General features: G+C 46.3%; 1 protein-coding gene across 8 annotated transcripts in view; it reads right to left on the bottom strand.

Annotated features, from left to right (window-relative positions):
* TARBP1 (TAR (HIV-1) RNA binding protein 1) overlaps positions 1-12,919 on the bottom strand; it is an 88,809-nt gene extending 75,890 nt beyond the window's left edge. For 2 of the 8 annotated variants that reach the window (XM_045039926.1, XM_045039928.1), the window contains exons 1-5: positions 11,926-12,912; positions 6,025-6,122; positions 4,467-4,536; positions 2,084-2,232; positions 1,141-1,193 (exon numbers count right to left, since the gene is read on the bottom strand). In XM_045039926.1, coding sequence (XP_044895861.1) covers positions 1,141-1,193; positions 2,084-2,232; positions 4,467-4,536; positions 6,025-6,122; positions 11,926-12,865 — 1,310 coding nt within the window. In that variant the 5' untranslated portion in view covers positions 12,866-12,912. Of the gene's footprint in view, positions 1-1,140; positions 1,194-2,083; positions 2,233-4,466; positions 4,537-6,024; positions 6,123-11,618; positions 11,825-11,925 lie in introns of those variants that run through there. The other 6 variants (XM_045039927.1, XM_023240395.2, XM_045039930.1 and 3 more) reach the window with 6 other exon arrangements.
* Positions 12,920-18,914: the final 5,995 nt, after the last annotated feature.

Genomic DNA, 18,914 nt, shown 5'->3' with positions numbered 1-18,914 from the left:
ATAACATTCCCAGAAAAACATATATGGGTAATTAATTATTTCTGCAAGAGCATTTAACTATTCGCGTCTACTAAAGTCGTGGTTTTTTTCTGCCATATGCTTCCGCCAGGGACATTATCTGTTAATTGAACACATTAGAGTGGGCGAAAACTGAAGGCATTTCATAATAAATGTGTCTGCCGGCTCCTTTAGAGGCACCAAGTAGGTTTTACTGCTCTCCAGCTGTCTAATTGCTTCACAGAACTATTCAATAGTAATGAGTTATCTGAAAACTAATTGGCAAATCAAGCATTGCTATGTTCTTTCAATATTTATTAAATAGGATTAAATATTAACAGCAGCACAAACTAACTTAAACATCTCAAAGAGACTGGCAGTGGGTGTGTGTTTGTTTTTCTGTTTAGAGGTACACCGAACAGAAGACCTGCAAGTATAAATTTACTTCATCGATGTTGGAAAGACAACGTAAGTTCAAAAGCAAGGGGAAATTCTGAAGGTATAATTCAAGAGTACAGATAACGCTGAAAAATTGAGGCCATCGCACAATGACAAACTTTTCGCTGTCTGACTTTTCAAAGTGGAGAGGGGGCAGGAAGTGATATATTCTAGACAATGGCAGCCGCTGTCAGATTTGGAAACAGCAAGGTTAGTGAGCCCTGTGGTATCAGATTGGCATCGGAGGTGCTGCTGTGAACTCCTGGCTTTTCACGTGGACGGAGAGGCAAATGGACAGACAGACTGACAGACCGACCCTGAAAAGGACACAGATGGGTAAGTCCGCCCAGCAGACAGAGCTGCTGGTTAGCCAAAGTCACTATAATTTGCAAAAGAGCAGAAAACAGAGCAAGGGGAAGAAAGTAAATAAACTCTGTGACCTATACTTTCCAGAAGCCCAAGAGTGGAAGGGTTCAAGGTAAGAAGTAAGAGAAAAAGAAGGAACACTTGATACGCTAATAGAAAGAGAGCAAGAAGAACCACAAACACAGAGGGACGTTGTAACAAGAAAAAGTTTCATGTCTCTTCAGCAACACATAAGATGCAAATGCATTAAACTGCCTGGTCCTATTTCACAAACATGTTAAATTTATACATCAAGTACATATTCCTACATTGCTGCTGGGTTACATACTGCCTGTTTACCTGCTATATAGAGAGCTCTCTGAAAGTGCATCCATTAATGGTCCAATAATAAACTAAAAAAAAAGAAAAAAGAAAAAAGTAATTAATGTTAAGCTACAGCTGCAACTTTGAAAAGTCAGCTTTGCCCTAACTGCATATCCCAGTAGCAATGCAGACGAGCTGGTCTATGCAAAGCTCATCTCTTACCCTGTAGGCTAATTCCATGCTAACCTTGGAGGGTCCCTTAAGTCCATTGCCACAACAAATACAGAATTTTCCCACCTGATAAAAACTTAGGAAGAGCGTTCATATAGGGCCAGGAAGGAAGAAACAAACCCCAAGAAGAAATACACGATGGAAAATAAGCACAGTTACAGAGGAAAAAAACAAAAAAGATACTCAAGAGAAAATGCAGGCTCCTATGCCTGGAAAATAAAATGGGGGGAAAATTGTATTTTCAAAAATATTACCCGACATAGGGCCAAAAAAGCAAGAGTCTAGGAAGCGCAGGGAGGACAGGAGAATGTGGAAAATGAGACATCTCAAAACATGACAGCACGTCCTCAGTTAGGAAAGTTTACTAGGGTGTCTCTAAATAAGGGGTAAATCACTGTGCACCCAGTGATCACGTGACTCACCGGCACCGTAAGACTTAAATCACGGCTATAATTCCCAGTCTCCGCTTTGTGTGATTTCTGATCAATGGACGTATAGACGCTAATAAATACAGCTCAAAAGGCGATCTCTGCTTAATACAATAGCTAACACTAATTCAGGGATTCAGAACTGTGGAAGCAGCATCGTTATGCAAATCTATAAAGTGTTACTTCCTATGTGAGAGCCCCAATATACAGATTTTTTTGAAGATCACTTAAGATGCAACAAATGCCTTTTCCTCTCATCTCTTGACAAAGGGAACGGGGGCGGGGGGGGTGGCGGGGTGGTGGGGAGAAGCTGTCAGTACCTCAGAAAATTCTGGCGAAAACGGAAGAACCTTTGTCTCATATAGCTCCAAAAAATGGAGAACACCTTCTTTGGTCAGGATTTTATTTTCGCTTTCAAACATTCTTTTATAAATACACATATGCCAGGATGGGTGAAAGAGCCAATTTCCTGTGGAAATAAACACCCGATGTTGTTGACAGCTGATTCTCACACTGTGTCGTGCCACACAGACTATAGATTCATAAATAAACACATTTACACACAGATACGTTAACTTCATTAGGACACTACAGCACTGAGTTTTTAAATCATATCCAAGGGTGCTCACCGAGTGACCAAAAGGACTTCAGTCTTCAGTGTTCCATGATCAGACAGTTTCACTTAGAGAGACCACAGGCAACTTTACCACCTCTACGGCGCACAGGGTTGGGACTTTAGATTTGGGGCCATTTCAAACAATCCCTGTCACCCTACTTCAGTCCATTTTTCACACAGAAACCTGAAACTGTCCCTCCTCCACTTAAAACCCTTGAGTGGCTTCTCATACGTGGAATAAAATCTTAACGGGGCACCTGGGTGACTCAGTCGACTCTTGATTTGGGCTCAGGTCATTATCTCTCAGTTCGTGAGATCGAGGCCCGTGTCGGGCTCTGTGCTGAGTGTGCAGCCTGCTTAGGACTCTCTCTCTCTCTCTCTCTCTCTCTCTCTCTCTCTCTCTCTGCTGCTCTCTCCTGTTCCCATCTCAGGACCTCTGTACACAGTGTCGCCTCTACTCTGAAGTTGGACGTCCTTTCTCAGGTAGGCCTTCCCTGCCCCGCTCACTATATACTCCATTTCAGTCCTTTGTTTGGTACCTTTACAGAACTTATCACGCGACTTTTTTTTCACGGAAAAGAGACAAAAGTTAAATCAAAAATAGTACATCTGTCTCACCGCTTTTTTCCTAGCACTTAGCATATACTGGACACTAAGGAATTTCTGTTAAATATATAAATGAGTGAGGGCAAAAACACACACAAAAAATGGAATAAATATGTACCTTAGAGATTTTTTTTAAAACTCTTTTGAAATATTCTTTAATTCTTCTAGGAAAAAAATTATTCAGCATTTTTAACTCATGGCATTCTAGAAATAAATTGGTCCATTATTTGTAATTTACGCCAAGATGCTTGTTCAATGCTTTGGCAATGGTAATTTTTCAAAATCTGTCACTGCTATTTGATTTGGCTTGCCAAGAGCTGTGGGCAAAACATGGTAATAAGAGAATCATTTTAATAGTAAATGCATAAGGGAAGTCACAACAGGATTCAATTAAATTCTAGCCCCAGGTGACTACAGATTCTTTCGCTCTGTGAAAAATCCCAGTGTATCCAAAAACAACTACAGCGCTTGGCTGAATAAAAGCTCAACTCCTAAGGGGTCAAACTATTAAAGTTGTAATTATCTAGAGAAGGCACTAAAACCCATTTACCTAGGTTAATTCTCACGGGTAAACATGATAATGTAACAGTTTATCATTCATATGCATACTAACCACTGTCAGCCTGCATTTAGCGGTTTTGTTGACTCAAACTTCATTTCATAAAATAATTTCAGGAAGCTCCGCTTCCTTCTATGTCTCCGGAAAGGCTCTCAAAATACAGTACTAGGGAAGGGCTTAAAAAACCGTTTTCCAAATTCTGTCTTGGAATCTTCCTAAGAAGTCCAAGTGACAGAGTAGTAACTGAACCCCCCAAAAAGGAACCAACAAACAATGAAATGGATCTGGAGAATAAGAACGGAGAGCAGTTAAAATATAGAATACCAAGGAGCTATTATTAAAAACGTAGACCACACCGACATCAAAACATTACTGAAGAGCCCTTATCTTTTAAGGATATACGCTGAAATAATCATAGACAACATGATACGCTGTCTTGGGGTGGCTTCGCAGTCCCTGGTGGGGAAACAGCAGGACGGGTTGAGAGAGGATACGAGGCACCGGTTGGCCACGTGTTGATCACTGTCCGAAGCTGGGCGAGGGGGTTCATTTTACACGCTATTCTCCTCCTTCCGTGAGGGTTGAAGTGTGCCGTCACCAAAAGTTTACAGAGTTAACCATACCTCCGACTCACAGAAAACTCTGCAGTCATTTAAAATTATGTTCTCAAAAACTATTTATGGATACAGGTAAACGCATCTGGACGCAAGCCTAAGTGAGACAAACGTTATGACCAATCAGTCCAGAGGCGTGGGTCTGGAACGTTAACAGCCGTTCTCTTGGTGGCAGCAGATTCACATCATCCTCCTTACACTTTTAAAAGTTTTCCCCAACTCTCTGTAATGAGTAAGAGGCAGGTGTACACACGAGGAGGAAAAAAGAAACTCTAAGTCACAAGAATCAAAATAAAAGTAATCATTACCATTTTCCTCGGACACCGCATATTCAAACAGACTGTTGAGCTTTGGTAAAACTGGCTTTATAACATGGATCTGAAAACAAAAACAAAACACTATGTGAAATAAAAATTCACCTTCGAAAACTTCGAGGTGAACTTGAAAAAAGAAAATGAATCTGCTTTTCATCCGTTTATAGAACAGGAGCCCTTCTGTTTTTTTTCCCCATAGAAAAACTATGCAGAAGGTGCCAGATTCTTCCAGTTGTTAAATCATATGAATTCTGGTGTAGGAGACCGAGTGCGGCAAAGCTAACGACCACAGACAGCCTAGGATAGAGGAACAGGACCGTCACGTTTGTACAGTGAGAATCATAAACCACGTCATGTAATCCTCAGCTGTGCTGGGAAACAGGCAGAGCTGGTAATACCAACAGATTACAAAACAGGGAAAAAATATTCTCTCTAGTCGCTCAAGTTGTTCAAGGCCATACATTTAGAAGTAGGGCCAGTTCAGAGTTCAGTGTTCAACTACTTAGACTACGGTAGGTAAATCAGAGTTTCTAAACAAACTATAGGGATCTTATGTATATACTGATTAAGGAAAACCATAAAAGTTTATTTGAATTTGGAAACGCTTTTTTTTTTTTAACGTTTATTTCTTTTTTGAGAGGGAGAGAAAGTGCGAGCAAATGCAAGAGGAGCAGAGAGAGGGGGAGACAGAGGATCTGAATCAAAGCAGGCTCCACACGAAGAGCAGCGAGCCTGAGGCGGGGCTCGAACTCACAAACCAGGAGATGATGCCCTGAGCCAAAATTGGATGCTCAAACAACTGATCCACCCAGATGCCCCGAATTTAGAAATTTAGTGGTGCCTGGGTGGCTCAGTCAGTTAAGTATCCAACTCTTGATCTTGGCTCAGGTCATGATCTCACAGTTCAGGACTGGCCCGTGGGGCTCCATGCCGATAGCCCGGAGCCAGTTTGGGATTTTCTCTCTCTCTCTCTGCCCCTCCCACACACATGCACAATCTCTCCCTCTCTGAGAGATTCCTCTCACCTTAAAAAGTTCATGATTCTACAAAAACTAACTCAAAGTTAACTGAAAATGACTTTTCAAGTTTCCACTTGCATGACTAGGTACACACAGATCTAAGAACTAAAACAAGAAAGAAGGAAGGAAGGAAGAAAGGAAGGGAGACCGGCCTACAAAATTAAAGGGCAATTATTTATTTAACAACAATTCATCTCAGAATCACCTTAAGTAACATTTTCCTAAGTGTGTATTTCTTTGGAGATTATTCAGAACACTGAGAAAGTAAAAACTAACACTTTAGAAGGAAATGTCAAGGGAAGAATAAACAAGGCTAAAAGTCTCCGAGTCACAATTTAAGTCGATTAAAAATACGCTTTGATTTCCTGAGTTAACAGTTTTAAATTGCATTTATGCCAGAGAACAAAGGGCACTTGTATCCCATTTTGCTTTATCCAAATTCGTCTTTTTTGCACTGCTTTTACAAAACATTTGAAAAAAAAAAAATTAAAACTGCATCTACACAGGGTTTGTTAAAATATGAAAACACCCACCTGATTTCCTTCTAGAGTTTCCATAATTAAAATATAGTTTTCCCAAAACTTGAGAAGTTCATCCTTTTTCTTCTCAGACCACCAAAACAGACTCGGGCCTGATGTGGTTTAAAAAGGAAAATTAGTTCCTCCTTTTGCGTATTTCTTAGGTTTCTTAATGACAGTCATTTTTAAAATCATGCCACTGTTACCAGATACCGTATCCTCTAATAATGCAGGGTACCACTGTATCAAAGCCCAGAGAGGAAGCTCGGGCTAACAAGAATCTCAAAAGGAGTTGTGTTTTTTTTTGTTTTTTTTTTTTCTTTCCTTTGCTTTTAAATAAGATTACTGTTTTGGAGTTCTGGGTAAGAGTCATAAACCCTGCTTTCTCTCCCTAAGAACCTCGCTGTAACAGCCAAAGATTTTTCAGAGGCAAAAGCCCAGAAGGGTGGAGAAAACAGGGAAGCAGACAACAGCAGTGAAGCTTAGCTTGAAAAATTAGAGAAAAACTAAGCAGACTCAAGAAAAGTGAGTATTAAGTACCCACGGGGAAAGCCAAGAAAAAAACTGATTTCTACTTTAAAAATTTCCCCAGACCTAAGGAATTGCTGGCAAAAGCGAACTCTGTAAGTAGAAGCAAAAACCGAGGATAAACTAAAAGAGGATGTGTTCGGTGTGTTTCAGTAACAGAGCCTTGGTGCCCCTTCCTGTGCTCTGAGCCAGAAAAAGCCTGGAAGTGATTCTCCGGAGAAGGTAAAACTGTGGGTCTCTGGAGGGAGAGGCATTGGACTCTGCTGAGGTCAGGAACGAGTGCCGTATGAAGCCGGGAATTAAGTGACCATGGAAGCCCCCCGGGTGCTGAGATCCCCCTCTACCTGCCCCTTCTACCACATGAGCCCCTCAGGTCCCAGAATGCTGACCAGGACTTCACTATGCAGCAGCAGACTAGAAGGTCTCCGTGGAATCTGGCCAGCCCAAGAGGAAAGACCTGTCATGGGAGGTCACCTTGCACTGAAGTTCATGCAGGCTCTGCTCATGTGCTTAGAGACTTAAACTTGGTTTTTGGCTCCTTATTCTTAAATAGAAACAGGTATCTAAGGATCACCAGATGTCTGCGGGAACGTGCACATTAAAGATCAAGGCCAAACAGAGGAGATTTGGAGAAAACACAACTAGGGGGAACAAGATAAACCTCAGGCTGCCGTGAGAAAAGGATACGATTAATAAGGGCGCATTGTAAGAACAAGAAAGATCGCGTGAGAAAATTTGATAGCAAAAAACAAGAAGCGCAGAGAAAGGACCGGAAATAATGCTGAGAGAGTCACCCAAGAAATAGAACAAAGAGACAAAATCATAGGAAACAGGAGAGAAGATGCTTTGCTAACCAGTCCAGGAGCTTCAATATCCACCATGAGGACAGAAATAAGAAAGGAAGGAAGGAAGGAAATAAAGTAATTCAGAAGTTCTCAGAACTAAAGAACATGATTTCCAGATTGACTAGGTCCACCAGTGGCCAGCACAGGGATGAAAACTGACCCAAGCCCAAACTGAAATTTCAGAATGATGGGGGCACAGTCCCTACTTCCGCGGAGAAGAAACACAGCACATATAAATAAACATGATTCAGGATGGTTTCAGACTGCACAAGAGCAACAACGAAAGCTCCAGCTTCGAAGACAATAGATCAATGCCTTCAAAATTTTGAATGGAAACGTTTTCCAGGCTAGAATCCTACCCCCGGTCAAACCATAAATCAAATGTGATGGGAAAACAAAGGATTTAGACATGCTTGGTCTTAGCTTTCACTTTAGGATATAGAAAGCCACAGAAGAACATTCCTGCCACACTGACAAAGGGAAAAGCTGGACAACACACAAAATCTTGAACTCCTGAAACCTAAGGCTGTCGAGCAACCCGGTGATCTGGACTCTAAAGGGCAGAAAGTCTCTCCAAGAACAGACAGGACACGCAAAACTGACCCACCTCTGGCCAAGTGCAGGAAGAGGTGGTCACCAAAAAGTAGTTTAAAAAAAACAACGAGGGGCACCTGAGTGGCTCAGTCAGTTAAGGATCCAACTCTTGAGTTCGGCTCAGGACATGATCTCGCTGCTTGTGGGATCAAGCCCCACGTCCACTCTGCGCTGACATCACGGAGCCTGCTTAGGATTCTCTCTCTCTCTCTCTCTCTCTCTCTCTCTCTCTCTCTCTCTCTCTCTCAAAATAAATAAAGGAACTTGAAAAATAGAGAGGCAAAGAAACAACGAACGTTTGGGGAGTTTCTCAAGGCCAGGTGTGGGCTAGTTTAACAGCCTAGCACCTGGAGAACCGCAAAGGGAATCCACAACCATTCACCAGCTCAGTTCCCTTAGGCCTCCTCCAGCTGTTCTGAGAAAGACTGGGAAAGGCAAGAGACTTTGCAGCACAAGCATGCAGGCCCCACCCAGGTTCGAAGGGGCAGCAAGACTAACTGGAGAAGCCCATCCTAGCCCTCCAAGGGTACAAGATGGTGGTCAGCTGCTTAAGCCTGTCTGCACCCTGGACCCCCCCTCACACCAGAGGCCACACCTGTCCGCCCCTGGGGGAAAGCCTCGCACGTCCCCATGCCTGCCGCAGTCCTGATACCAGGCAAAAGCTGGCCGCCCTGAAGGATGGACAGAAACCTGCACCGACAGGAGGAGACCGTCTCATGCCCAGAGTCCTGCACTGGGACTGGCAGCAGGTCCGCTGCTGGGAGAGGGCAGGAAACCAGCAGCCAAGACCTCCCGCAGATACAAGCAGAACGAAGCCACCAAAGGACAGGGTAAGGGAACTCTAAACCCTCCGCTAAGCGGGAGGCAGAGATGTGCTAGCTTCGGCAGCACACAGACTAAAAAGGGTAGGAGACAGAGGTTATTGGCCACGGGGGTGGGGGCAGAGATGGCATAGAAAGCTGGAACCCTGAAGTTCAGGCACATGGGGCCTAAGAAGAGGCTGGCGCAGAAGATATGAAAAGTCCCATCCCCTTCACCCTCCACCTCCAGCCTTGCACCGAGGGACAAACATCAGCGGTCTACCCCTGAAGGAAGGACCCCAGCTGTGGTGTTAGCATCAAGGGCCTCAGAAAAACAAGTACACTGACCGAACCCCTGGGTACTCCCGACTTCCCACTGAACATAAGCCAGCAATAATCCACAACCACAGCAACAACAAGATCCAAATACACACTAGTGTGACTCAACCCCCAGCACTAATGGCCTAACAGAAGAGCGGCCTTCTCTATGCATAAATATTTGCTTCAGTCTCTACTGAAGAGAGTGACCCCACCGCCAAGAAATAAAACAAAAACCCAAACCAAACTTAGAAATGGCCCATGCATACACACATGACTAGGATGAGTATGCTGAAGATGTTAAAGGACCTAGTGGAGAAGGCAGAGAGCATGTACGAACAGATGGGGATTCTCAGTGAACGGAAGTGTCAGATAGAAATGATGGAAATAAAAACATATCAGACACAACGGGCTCTTTGATGGATTCATCAGATATGCTCTTAAAAATTTCGATCTCTTGGGGCGCCTGGGTGGCGCAGTCGGTTAAGCGTCCGACTTCAGCCAGGTCACGATCTCGCGGTCAGTGAGTTCGAGCCCCGCGTCGGGCTCTGGGCTGATGGCTCAGAGCCTGGAGCCTGTTTCCGATTCTGTGTCTCCCTCTCTCTCTGCCCCTCCCCCGTTCATGCTCTGTCTCTCTCTGTCCCAAAAATAAATAAACGTTGAGAAAAAAAAAAAAGTTTAAAAAAAAATTTCGATCTCTGGAAAATGCTGTACATCAAAACAAGTAAGTCAAAAAAGGGGAAGGTGAGAACCCCAGGAAACAAGAGTTCCAAGACAGGACTCAGGTGAAGGCAGATTAAGAATGGCAACTGGGCACCAGGCTGACCTTCTACAGGCATCTAACAGAAATGATCCAGAAATGATCAAGAAATCCAAGGGGCGCCTGGGGGGCTCAGTCGGTTAAGCGTGGTCTTGCAGTTCGTTGCTTCAAGCCTAGTATCGGGCTCTGTGCTGATGGCTCAGAGCCTGGAGCCTGCTTTGGTTGCTGTCTCCCTCTCTCACTCTCTACCCCTGCCCTGCTCACGCTGTCTCTGGCTCTCTCAAAAATGAATAAACATTAAAAAAAAAAAAAAAGTGTCAAAGAAATCTAAGAGAAAAACCAGGAAAATTTTGTACAAGAAAAACTGAGACAACTAGCTAAAAATCTGAGGCTGAATTACTGATACAGAGAGAACCAGATTTTTAAATGACATAATTCCAGGAAAAACTTGCAAGAAGGAAAAAAAAAACCGTAGCTTACTACATAGATCACCTGTGAACAGTAATTTCAGTCATACCTTTATAATGTTGAATTCACATTTAACCAAAGGGTAACTATGACAATGGATGTTGCTTTACCCAGATCATCGGAAGACACAGAGGTAAGTACCAAAATAATCCATTAAAAGGGTACAAGACGTTTTCTGAAATGGAAACTAGAAGTGGGAGAGCACAGAAAAACTATTGCTTATCTTTAAAACTCTGCAGTGGGGCGCCTGGGTGGCTTGGTCGGTTAAGCGGCCGACTTCGGCTCAGGTCATGATCTCACGGTCCATGAGTTCGAGCCCCGAGTCGGGCTCTGTGCTGACCGCTCAGAGCCTGGAGCCTGTTTCGGATTCTGTGTCTCCCTCTCTCTCTGCCCCTCCCCTGTTCATCCTCTGTCTCAAAAATAAATAAACGTTTAAAAAAAAAAAACAAAAACCTCTGCAGAATGATTCTTTAAAATAAATGGCTTTAGTTTTGGTATTTTTAAAGTCTTCTCCAGGGGCATCTGAGTGGCTCAGTTGGTTGAGCATCTGATTTAGCTCAGGTTACGATCTCACCATTTGTGACTTTGAGCCCCACATTGAGCTCGCTGTCAGCACAGAGCCTGCTTCGGATCCTGCTTCAGTTCCTGTCTCCCTCTCTCTCTGCCCTGCCCCTCCTTGAGCTCTCTCTCAAAAACAAATAAAATATTTTTTTTAAAAAGTCCTCTCCAGTGAAAACTCTAATTAGATGATCACCAAGACTGTCAAAATATTTACTGTCTAATGTTTTAGACAAACAGGAAAATCTACTCACAACTTCAACCAAACAAAAATCCTTTACCAGTAATAGGCAGCTATAGCTGACAAAGTAGAAATTTTCTGTCTACTGAGACAATGTTGAATCAATCTATTTTCGGTCTTGGAGAGCTCAAAAAGATGACGGAAGGGCATGTCCACACATTTCAGTGAACAAACCAATTAACAGTAAGTACCAAATAGAAGGGAGTCCTGGTTATTTCAACTACTCTTGTATAGGAAGCCCAGGCTCAAAAGGTTAAAAAAAAAAAATTACTTAAAATCAACAGCAAAAATACCCTCAAAAGGTCGACTTAAGGACTACACATTTAACAAACTTCAGTAACTCCCAGAGAATTGCCAAGAGAAACTTTCAAAGAGTGTGACGATTTCGGGTTCAGAATTCTAACACTCAAACCTCAATGCACTGGTCAGGACAGGGAAATAATTTTTCTTTCAGTCTGATGGAAGCGAACCCTTCCTTTCTGTTAGGATGGACCTACCACGAGATCGCGCAAATGTGGTCTGGAAAATCCTGAATGGGCTCAGTCCTGTTCCTAATTATTCCACGGACGCAGGGTTCCGCCCCGCTCTGGGTCAGAAAGGTTAAGAAACGCTGACTGTTCTCAGCTGCAGTGATTGGTGACACTTGGAGCACATCCTCTCGAGGTGAGGCTCCCAAGGTGTCCGGGCTTTAAGGTCAAGGGAAGGCACATCAGGCACCGAGGGCGGAGAGCTGGGTTTCAGAAGCGGGGGGCCTCCCCAGCGGAAGGCCAAGCGGGGTGGGGCCGGGGGCAAAGAGGCAAGTACCGTTTCCTTCCTGGGGGCCGCAGGCGCAGCGGGCCCCCAGCTCCGCCGACACTTCCACCGCCCTCTGCAGCAGGTAGCGCGCTCGCTTGCGCGTCAGGGCGTCCTGGGCCTGGGCCAGCCCCGCCTGCACCGTCCTCCAGAAGCGCCAGCAGCGCCGCGCGTCCGGGCCCTCCTCGCGCGTGCGCGGGTCGCGGTCGGCGCCGGGCTCGGGCAGCAGCCTCTCGGCCAGGGCGCTCAGCACCAGCAGCTGCGGCCCGACGCGGCCCGGCCCCGGGGGCGCCCCGGCCGCGCCCAGCCCGTCCCACACGGCCCGCAGCGCCGCCCCGCCGCACTGGCCCAGCGCCGGCAGCAGCCGCCCGGCCGCCAGCGCCGCCGCGTCCTCCGCGGGCCCGGCCTCGCCCCCGTCCCCGTCGGCGGCCAGCGCCAGGGCGAGGGCCGCCTGCGCCACCCGCTCCAGCAGCGGCCCGTCCTCGCGGGGCCGCAGGCAGGGCCCGACGGCCGCCAGCACCTCCACGGCCGCCTCGGCGCCGGGCGCGGGCCCCCCGGCGAGCAGGTCGCGCAGCGCCTCCTCGGCCAGGGCGGCCGCCAGCTGCGAGCCCCCGGCGAGGCGGGCGCACGAACGCAAGGCGGCGCCCGCCGCCCTCAGCACGCGCCGGCGGTGGCGGGCCGGCGGGCCGGGGTCCGAGCCGCCCGCGGGGCGCCCGCGCAGGCCCCGCAGCAGCGGCACCAGGTACCCCGCGGCGACCTCGCGCGCCGCCTCCGGGAGCGCGCCCGCGCCCCTGCCGCCGCCGCCGCGCGCCTCCTCGTCTTCGAGTCGCTGCAGCAGAAAGCACAGCGTCTCCACGCGCTCCGCGGACGCCTCCCCGCGGCACAGCGCTCCGAGCAGGACCCGGGGGTCCCGGCTCTGCGACAGCAACGCTTCCGCGAGCACCCACTCCATTTGCCCCCGCGCGCGCCGCCGACACCCGGCGCCCAAATGAGGGGCCGGCGTGCGCGAGTGCGTGCGCGTGCGCGGCTGGCCCGGGCTCACGCCTGCCCGGAGGGGGCCCTCAGCCCGCCCAGGTCCGGCCCTGCGCGCTCTGGGGCTCCCCCCCTGCAGCACCGCCTGCAACCCGATCCCTCTCGCCCCTCCCTTACTATTTTGTAGTGGAAAGAAAGCCCTCGTTAAACGTCACTGTCGTCAGGGCATCAACTCCATCAATTCCTAATTGGAGATGGGCCTGCCCCAGAGCCCTAAATCAAGCAGGCGTGCCTGCGACCCTGGGCCAGAAGCACACCTCGGTGTACTTCAGTCTCCTAGAAGCTTGTTTGCAAAAAGGCGCAGGTTGACACCGCTCACAAAGAGACTGGGTCTCAGTGGGTCCGAAATGGGTTCCGGACACCTGCAAAAAACCAAACCAAACCAAAAAGCCATACAATGAAAACAGAATGACTCACAGGCCCTGAAAAGTACTACAGCTATGTGTTAGGGACAGGGCAGAAAACGATGCCAACGCCAGCCTTTGCGGTAAATGCCCAAGCTGATGTAACATGCAGATGTTTCCACATAGTGCTTGTGCTCCAACGAGCCATCTCAAAAATTGCCCATCTGTGTATTTTCTGTGCATCTAGAGCTACCCGCAAAAACAGAAAACCGCACCTTAGCATGTCCCTTACTGGTTTGGTTCCTGGCTTAATCCTAGGCAAATGATCTATCACATGGGTTTTCTTTGCCTTCTAACCATAAAGATCTCTCTGGCAGTCAATGGGGGAGGACACAAGCCCATCTTCAAAGAGCTTGACGTGTATTAAACATAACTGATGAGGTATCAAGTTATTTGAAGTTAGGTTTTTTGTATATAATTTTAAGTTATTTTTACATTTCTGATTTTCTATAATTTGAAGTTACCGGACATCCTATATGCAAGATTTTTTCTGTATTTCAGACTCATTCAGTTTTCCATTAATAGAATGCATAAATGGTTCTGTTGTAAACCCACTAAGAACGTGTCAGTAAATATCAATTGCCTTCAACATATCACATGCCAGTAAATATCAATTTCCCTCAATCTACATTTTTCATATACCTAGCAAACAAAAATGAGCAAAACTCTTGAGCAGACACTTAACCACAAATGTAGACCTCTGAAAAGGTGTTCAATATTGGCTGCTAAAGAAATTCAAATTAGACCATCAAAGAGATACCACTTCATACCCATCAGGATGGCTAAATTTTAAAGGCGGAAAAGAGCCAAGGATGTGGAACAATTGGAACTCCCATACATGACTGGTGGGTGTGTAAATGGGACAATCACTTTGGAAAGCTATTTCTAATGAAGTTAAAATGTACCTCCTTGATGACTCGGCCATTGCACCCCTAGCTATTTGCCTGAAGTCAATGAAAACATACCCCAACAAAAATGCTTGTGCATGAACATTTTTGCCAACCTTAGTCATTACCAAAAGTTTATTACAACCTAAATGTCCATCGATGGAAGAACAGATGAGCAAACAGTGACCTACTCATATAATAATGCTATTCAGCAATACAGAATGAATTACGAATCCGTGCAACAACGTGGATAAATCTCAAAACCCTCATGCTGAACAAAAGAAGCCAGAGAATAAAGTTGACATACGGTCTGATTCCAGGTATATGAAATTCAAGAATAGATAAAAGTAATCTTTTGGGTAGAAATGAGAATGGTAGTTACCTGTAGGGAGTGGAGATTAAAACAGGACACAAGGGAACTTTCTAAGGTGGTGGAAGTATTTTATCTTGATTAGGGTGCTGGTTACACCAGGTTTCACACTTGTCAAAGCTCCTTGAATTGAATCCCCAAGATCTATGCATTTCACTGCATGTAAGTTTTACCTCAGGGGTTTTTTTTTTAAAGTTTATTTAGTTATTTTGAGAGTTTATTTAGTTATTTTGAGAGAGAGCACACGCGAGAGCAGGGGAGAGACAGAGAGAGAGAGAGGGGATGAGAGAGAATTCCAAGCAGGCTCTGTGCTGTCAGAGCCCTGTGTAGGGGCTCGAACTCACAAACCGTGAGATCATGACCTGAGCCGAGATCAAGAGTCGGTCGCTTAACCGACTGAGCCACCCAGGTACCCCTACCTCAGTTTTTAAAAATGACTTACTGGGGCGCCTGGGTGCCTCAGTCGGTTAAGCAACAGATTCTTGGTTTCGGCTCAGGTCATGATCTCACAGTTTGTGGGTCATGAGATCGAGCCCCCATTCCGGCTTAGCACTGACAGCATGGAGCTTGCTTGGGATTCTGTCTCTCTCTTTTCTCTCTGCCCCTTTCCCACTTGAGCGCGCGCGCTCTCTCTCTCAAAATAAATAAATTTTAAAAACAACCTTTAAAAAAATGACTTATTAAAAATACACTCATAAGTTGGCCTATGTATTCATTCCCTATTACCTACAGAATAACGCCCAACTTTAGAGCACGCTGGTGGCTTCTTGGGCATCCAGTGAAAGCCAACCAGCCTCATAACCTGGTTCTACTCTGCCCATGGTTCCAGACACACGGAACTCCTCTGTTGCCACATGTTTGTACTACTTATCCTCTCTGCCCGAATTATCTCCCCCAGTCACCGCTTCCCTGGCTCACCAAGGAGGGCAGGGGTCTCCTCACCACAAAAGCCGCCTCTTCTGTCCTCATGGTACTTCACGGTTGAGGACTTCCTTTTCCTGAAACACTGTTTTTCTCCGGTTCTCATGACCTAACTTCTTCCTCCTCTTTGCTTTCCTCGACTTTTCCAGCTGTTTCTTCTCCACCTCTTTGGGGGAAGACTCCTCTTTCTCTTCCTGGCCTGTTTCCAGGGTTACATCTTCAGGCCTCTGTTCTTCTCACTTTATAAATTTTCCCTGAATAGCGTCACTAAAACGCTATTTACATGCTAACAATGCGGGGGGAAAAAATCTAGATCTCCCACCCAGATCTCGCTCCTGAGCTCCAAACCTGTCTATCCACTGCCTACGAGACATCTCTTTCGGCTTACCACCAGGGCATCAGTCTCAGTTTCCACTTTTTTAGACTTCAGCCTATTATCCTCATTCCCCAGCATCCTTACTTCTCGCCAGGTATTTCCCATTTAGGGGAATGGCCATTTTCAGTCAGCCGCCCAAGTCAAAAACCCCGGGACCCTGTAGACTTCTCACTCCTTTCCTTGACTGCCACGTATGATCACTCTTCAAATCTATCCGTGGATCTTTCTAAATCTCTAGTGTCCCTGCCTCTCTGTCCCCGACTAATACCTGAGTTTTTGACTGATGTCATTTCTTACTAAGATAACAGCGACAACCTCCTACCCGCATCACCCTCCACTCCAGTACATACTCGATGTTGCTGCCATGATGATCTTCCTAAAATCAAACCATCGGGCGCCTAGAGCCCTTTTGAGATACAGTTCAAACGTCATCTCTCCAGAAAGTCATTTCTTTTTTTTTTTTTAATTTTTTTTTCAACATTTATTTATTTTTGGGACAGAGAGAGACAGAGCATGAACAGGGGAGGGGCAGAGAGAGAGGGAGACACAGAGTCAGAAGCAGGCTCCAGGCTCTGAGCCGTCAGCCCAGAGCCCGACGCGGGGCTCGAACTCACGGACCGCGAGATCGTGACCTGGCTGAAGTCGGACGCTCAACCGACTGCGCCACCCAGGCGCCCCAGAGAAAGTCATTTCTTAATACCTCACTCCCACCAACAACACCCACCCCACCTAAGTAGGTGACCCTCTTCCAAATTCCCAAAACACCCTGGCATATCCACAGCATTTGTCATGCAGTGATATCATCGCAGGCTCACTTTTTTGCCCACTTCCCCACCATGAGCAGTTGGTGGGGAGGAGGAATGGAGTTACGTCTTTAATCATATTAATCTGGCTTCTTGCATCTCTCGCTGTAACGCGCTCCAGGAATGCTCACTGAGTGACTAGCCATCTCCAACTCCTCCACGAGGACCCAAATTCCAAGGCATCTCCGGAAAGCTGTTCCCAATGCCCAGTTCTGTACTATCCAAATCTTCCATTTAGTAATAATAATTTGTCCATTATCCTTACGATGAAGAACACATAGTAACATTTTTATATATGTGTCGTTGCATTTAACTCTCAAAACAACTCCTAAATGAAGCGCTATTATTTTTCTCACTTTACAGAAAAGTAAACCAAGAATGGGCGAGGTTACGTGACTTGCCCAATGTCACGCAACAAAAAAGCAGCAGAGGGGACTCGAACGCATGTCCTCTGCTACATTACCTCTAAAACATCAAGAAAGTCTACGATTAGTATGTGAGGTTTACTGCCTCATAATCTCTGCACTCCCCGTGTCTAGCAGAGAGTAGCCACTCGGTAAAGTTACTGTCATACGAATGGATGAATATGTATGTTTCCACCACGGTTTACGAGCCCCTTAAGAATTAGGATTTTGCTTCAGTTCATTTTGTATCCTACACAGCAAACACAGTACCAGAAATATGGTAGCTCTCCAGTAAATGTTTGAAACTGGATAAACAAGAATTCAGGGGCCCCCCGGGTGGCTCAGTCCGTTAAGCAGCCAACTCTTGACCTTGGCTCCAGTCATGATCTCACGGTTCGTGAGACTGAGCCCTGCATCAGGCTCTGCGCTGTCAGCACGGAGCCTGCTTGGGATTCTTTCTCTCTCTCCCTCTCTCACTGCCCCTCCTCCATTTGTGCTCTCTCTCTTTCTCTCTGTCTCAAAATTAATAGACATTAAAAAAAGAAGAATTCAGTATTTTGTAGTGGTAGGTGTGATAAATTCATCAGGCCAGAAAATTTGCAGGGACACAATTCCTCTTGAAACACGAGCATCTGAAAGCTGAAATCCTTGTCGCCTGGACCAACATGTAATAAGCGTGTTGCTTTGATAGAGGAGACTCAGACCCTCCAGCCACCCCTCCTCACCCTTGCAACTGCCAGTGATAGAGTGGTGTGGAGAGAGGTTTGCTGCCCCCGATCCCTGCAATTGTCCTGCGTCACCCACAAACGAGTAAGAGTTTATGGCGGTTATTTTAACGGCAAAAACAGGTACCAGGAGAGACGAGCGTTGGTCTCCCCTGCCTTCTGTTTAGCTACTTTAGCTCAAGTATTCATGTATTCAACATTCTCTCTTGCTTCCCTTACACCCAAAGCCTGCCACGTGCTGTTTCCTCCAACAACAAATGTGTAGGCTTCTGAGAAAGAAACCCTGCCCGTCTGGTGCGTGCAAATATCTGGCAGTGGTCCCCTAGGGAGCTACTCCCTAGGATGTGACCCCCTCTGCTCCACCTCTGGCTCTCACGGCTGAATGGATCACCGTGCGTGGGCTCTCACCACGCAAGTTGCAACATGCAAATAATTCAAATTTTTGGGCATTCGTTGCCTGCACCGTATATTCTAAATCTTCCCATGAGATCTCTAAAGATGGGTATCCTGGATTCCCTTCGAGGCTGAAATAGTGCACTTGGAAATGTGATTGTTTGATAAGGGAAGGGAAGCAAAAATAATATAAAAACAGAGAGGGGAGCAAAACATAAGAGACTCTTAAATATAGAGAACAAACTGAGGGTCACCAGAGTGGTTGTGAGGGGGAGGGATGGGCTAAGTGGGCAAGGGGCATTAAGGAGGACACTGGTTGGGATGAGCACTGGGCATTATAGGTAGGGGATGAATCACTGGAATCTACTGAAATCATTATTGTACTATATGCTAACCAACGTGGATGTAAACTAAAAAATAAATAAAAAAGAAAGTGGCTGCAAAATGTAAAGGAAAAATAAACAAAATCTAATATACTTGTCTTCGGGGCACCTGAGTGGCTCAGTCGGTTTGGTGTCCGACTTCGGCTGGGGTCGCGATCTCACGGTTTGTGAGTTCGAGCCCCGCATCAGGCTCTGTGCTGACAGCCCGGAGCCTGGAGCCTGCTTCGGATTCTGTGTCTCCCCCTCTGTCTGCTCCTCCCCTGTTCATGCTCTGTCTCTCTTTCAAAACTAAATAAACACTTA

Source organism: Felis catus, chromosome D2 (assembly GCF_018350175.1).
Source record: "Felis catus isolate Fca126 chromosome D2, F.catus_Fca126_mat1.0, whole genome shotgun sequence".
Taxonomy (NCBI): domain Eukaryota; kingdom Metazoa; phylum Chordata; class Mammalia; order Carnivora; family Felidae; genus Felis; species Felis catus.
This window is presented reverse-complemented; position numbering and strand designations above follow the sequence as displayed.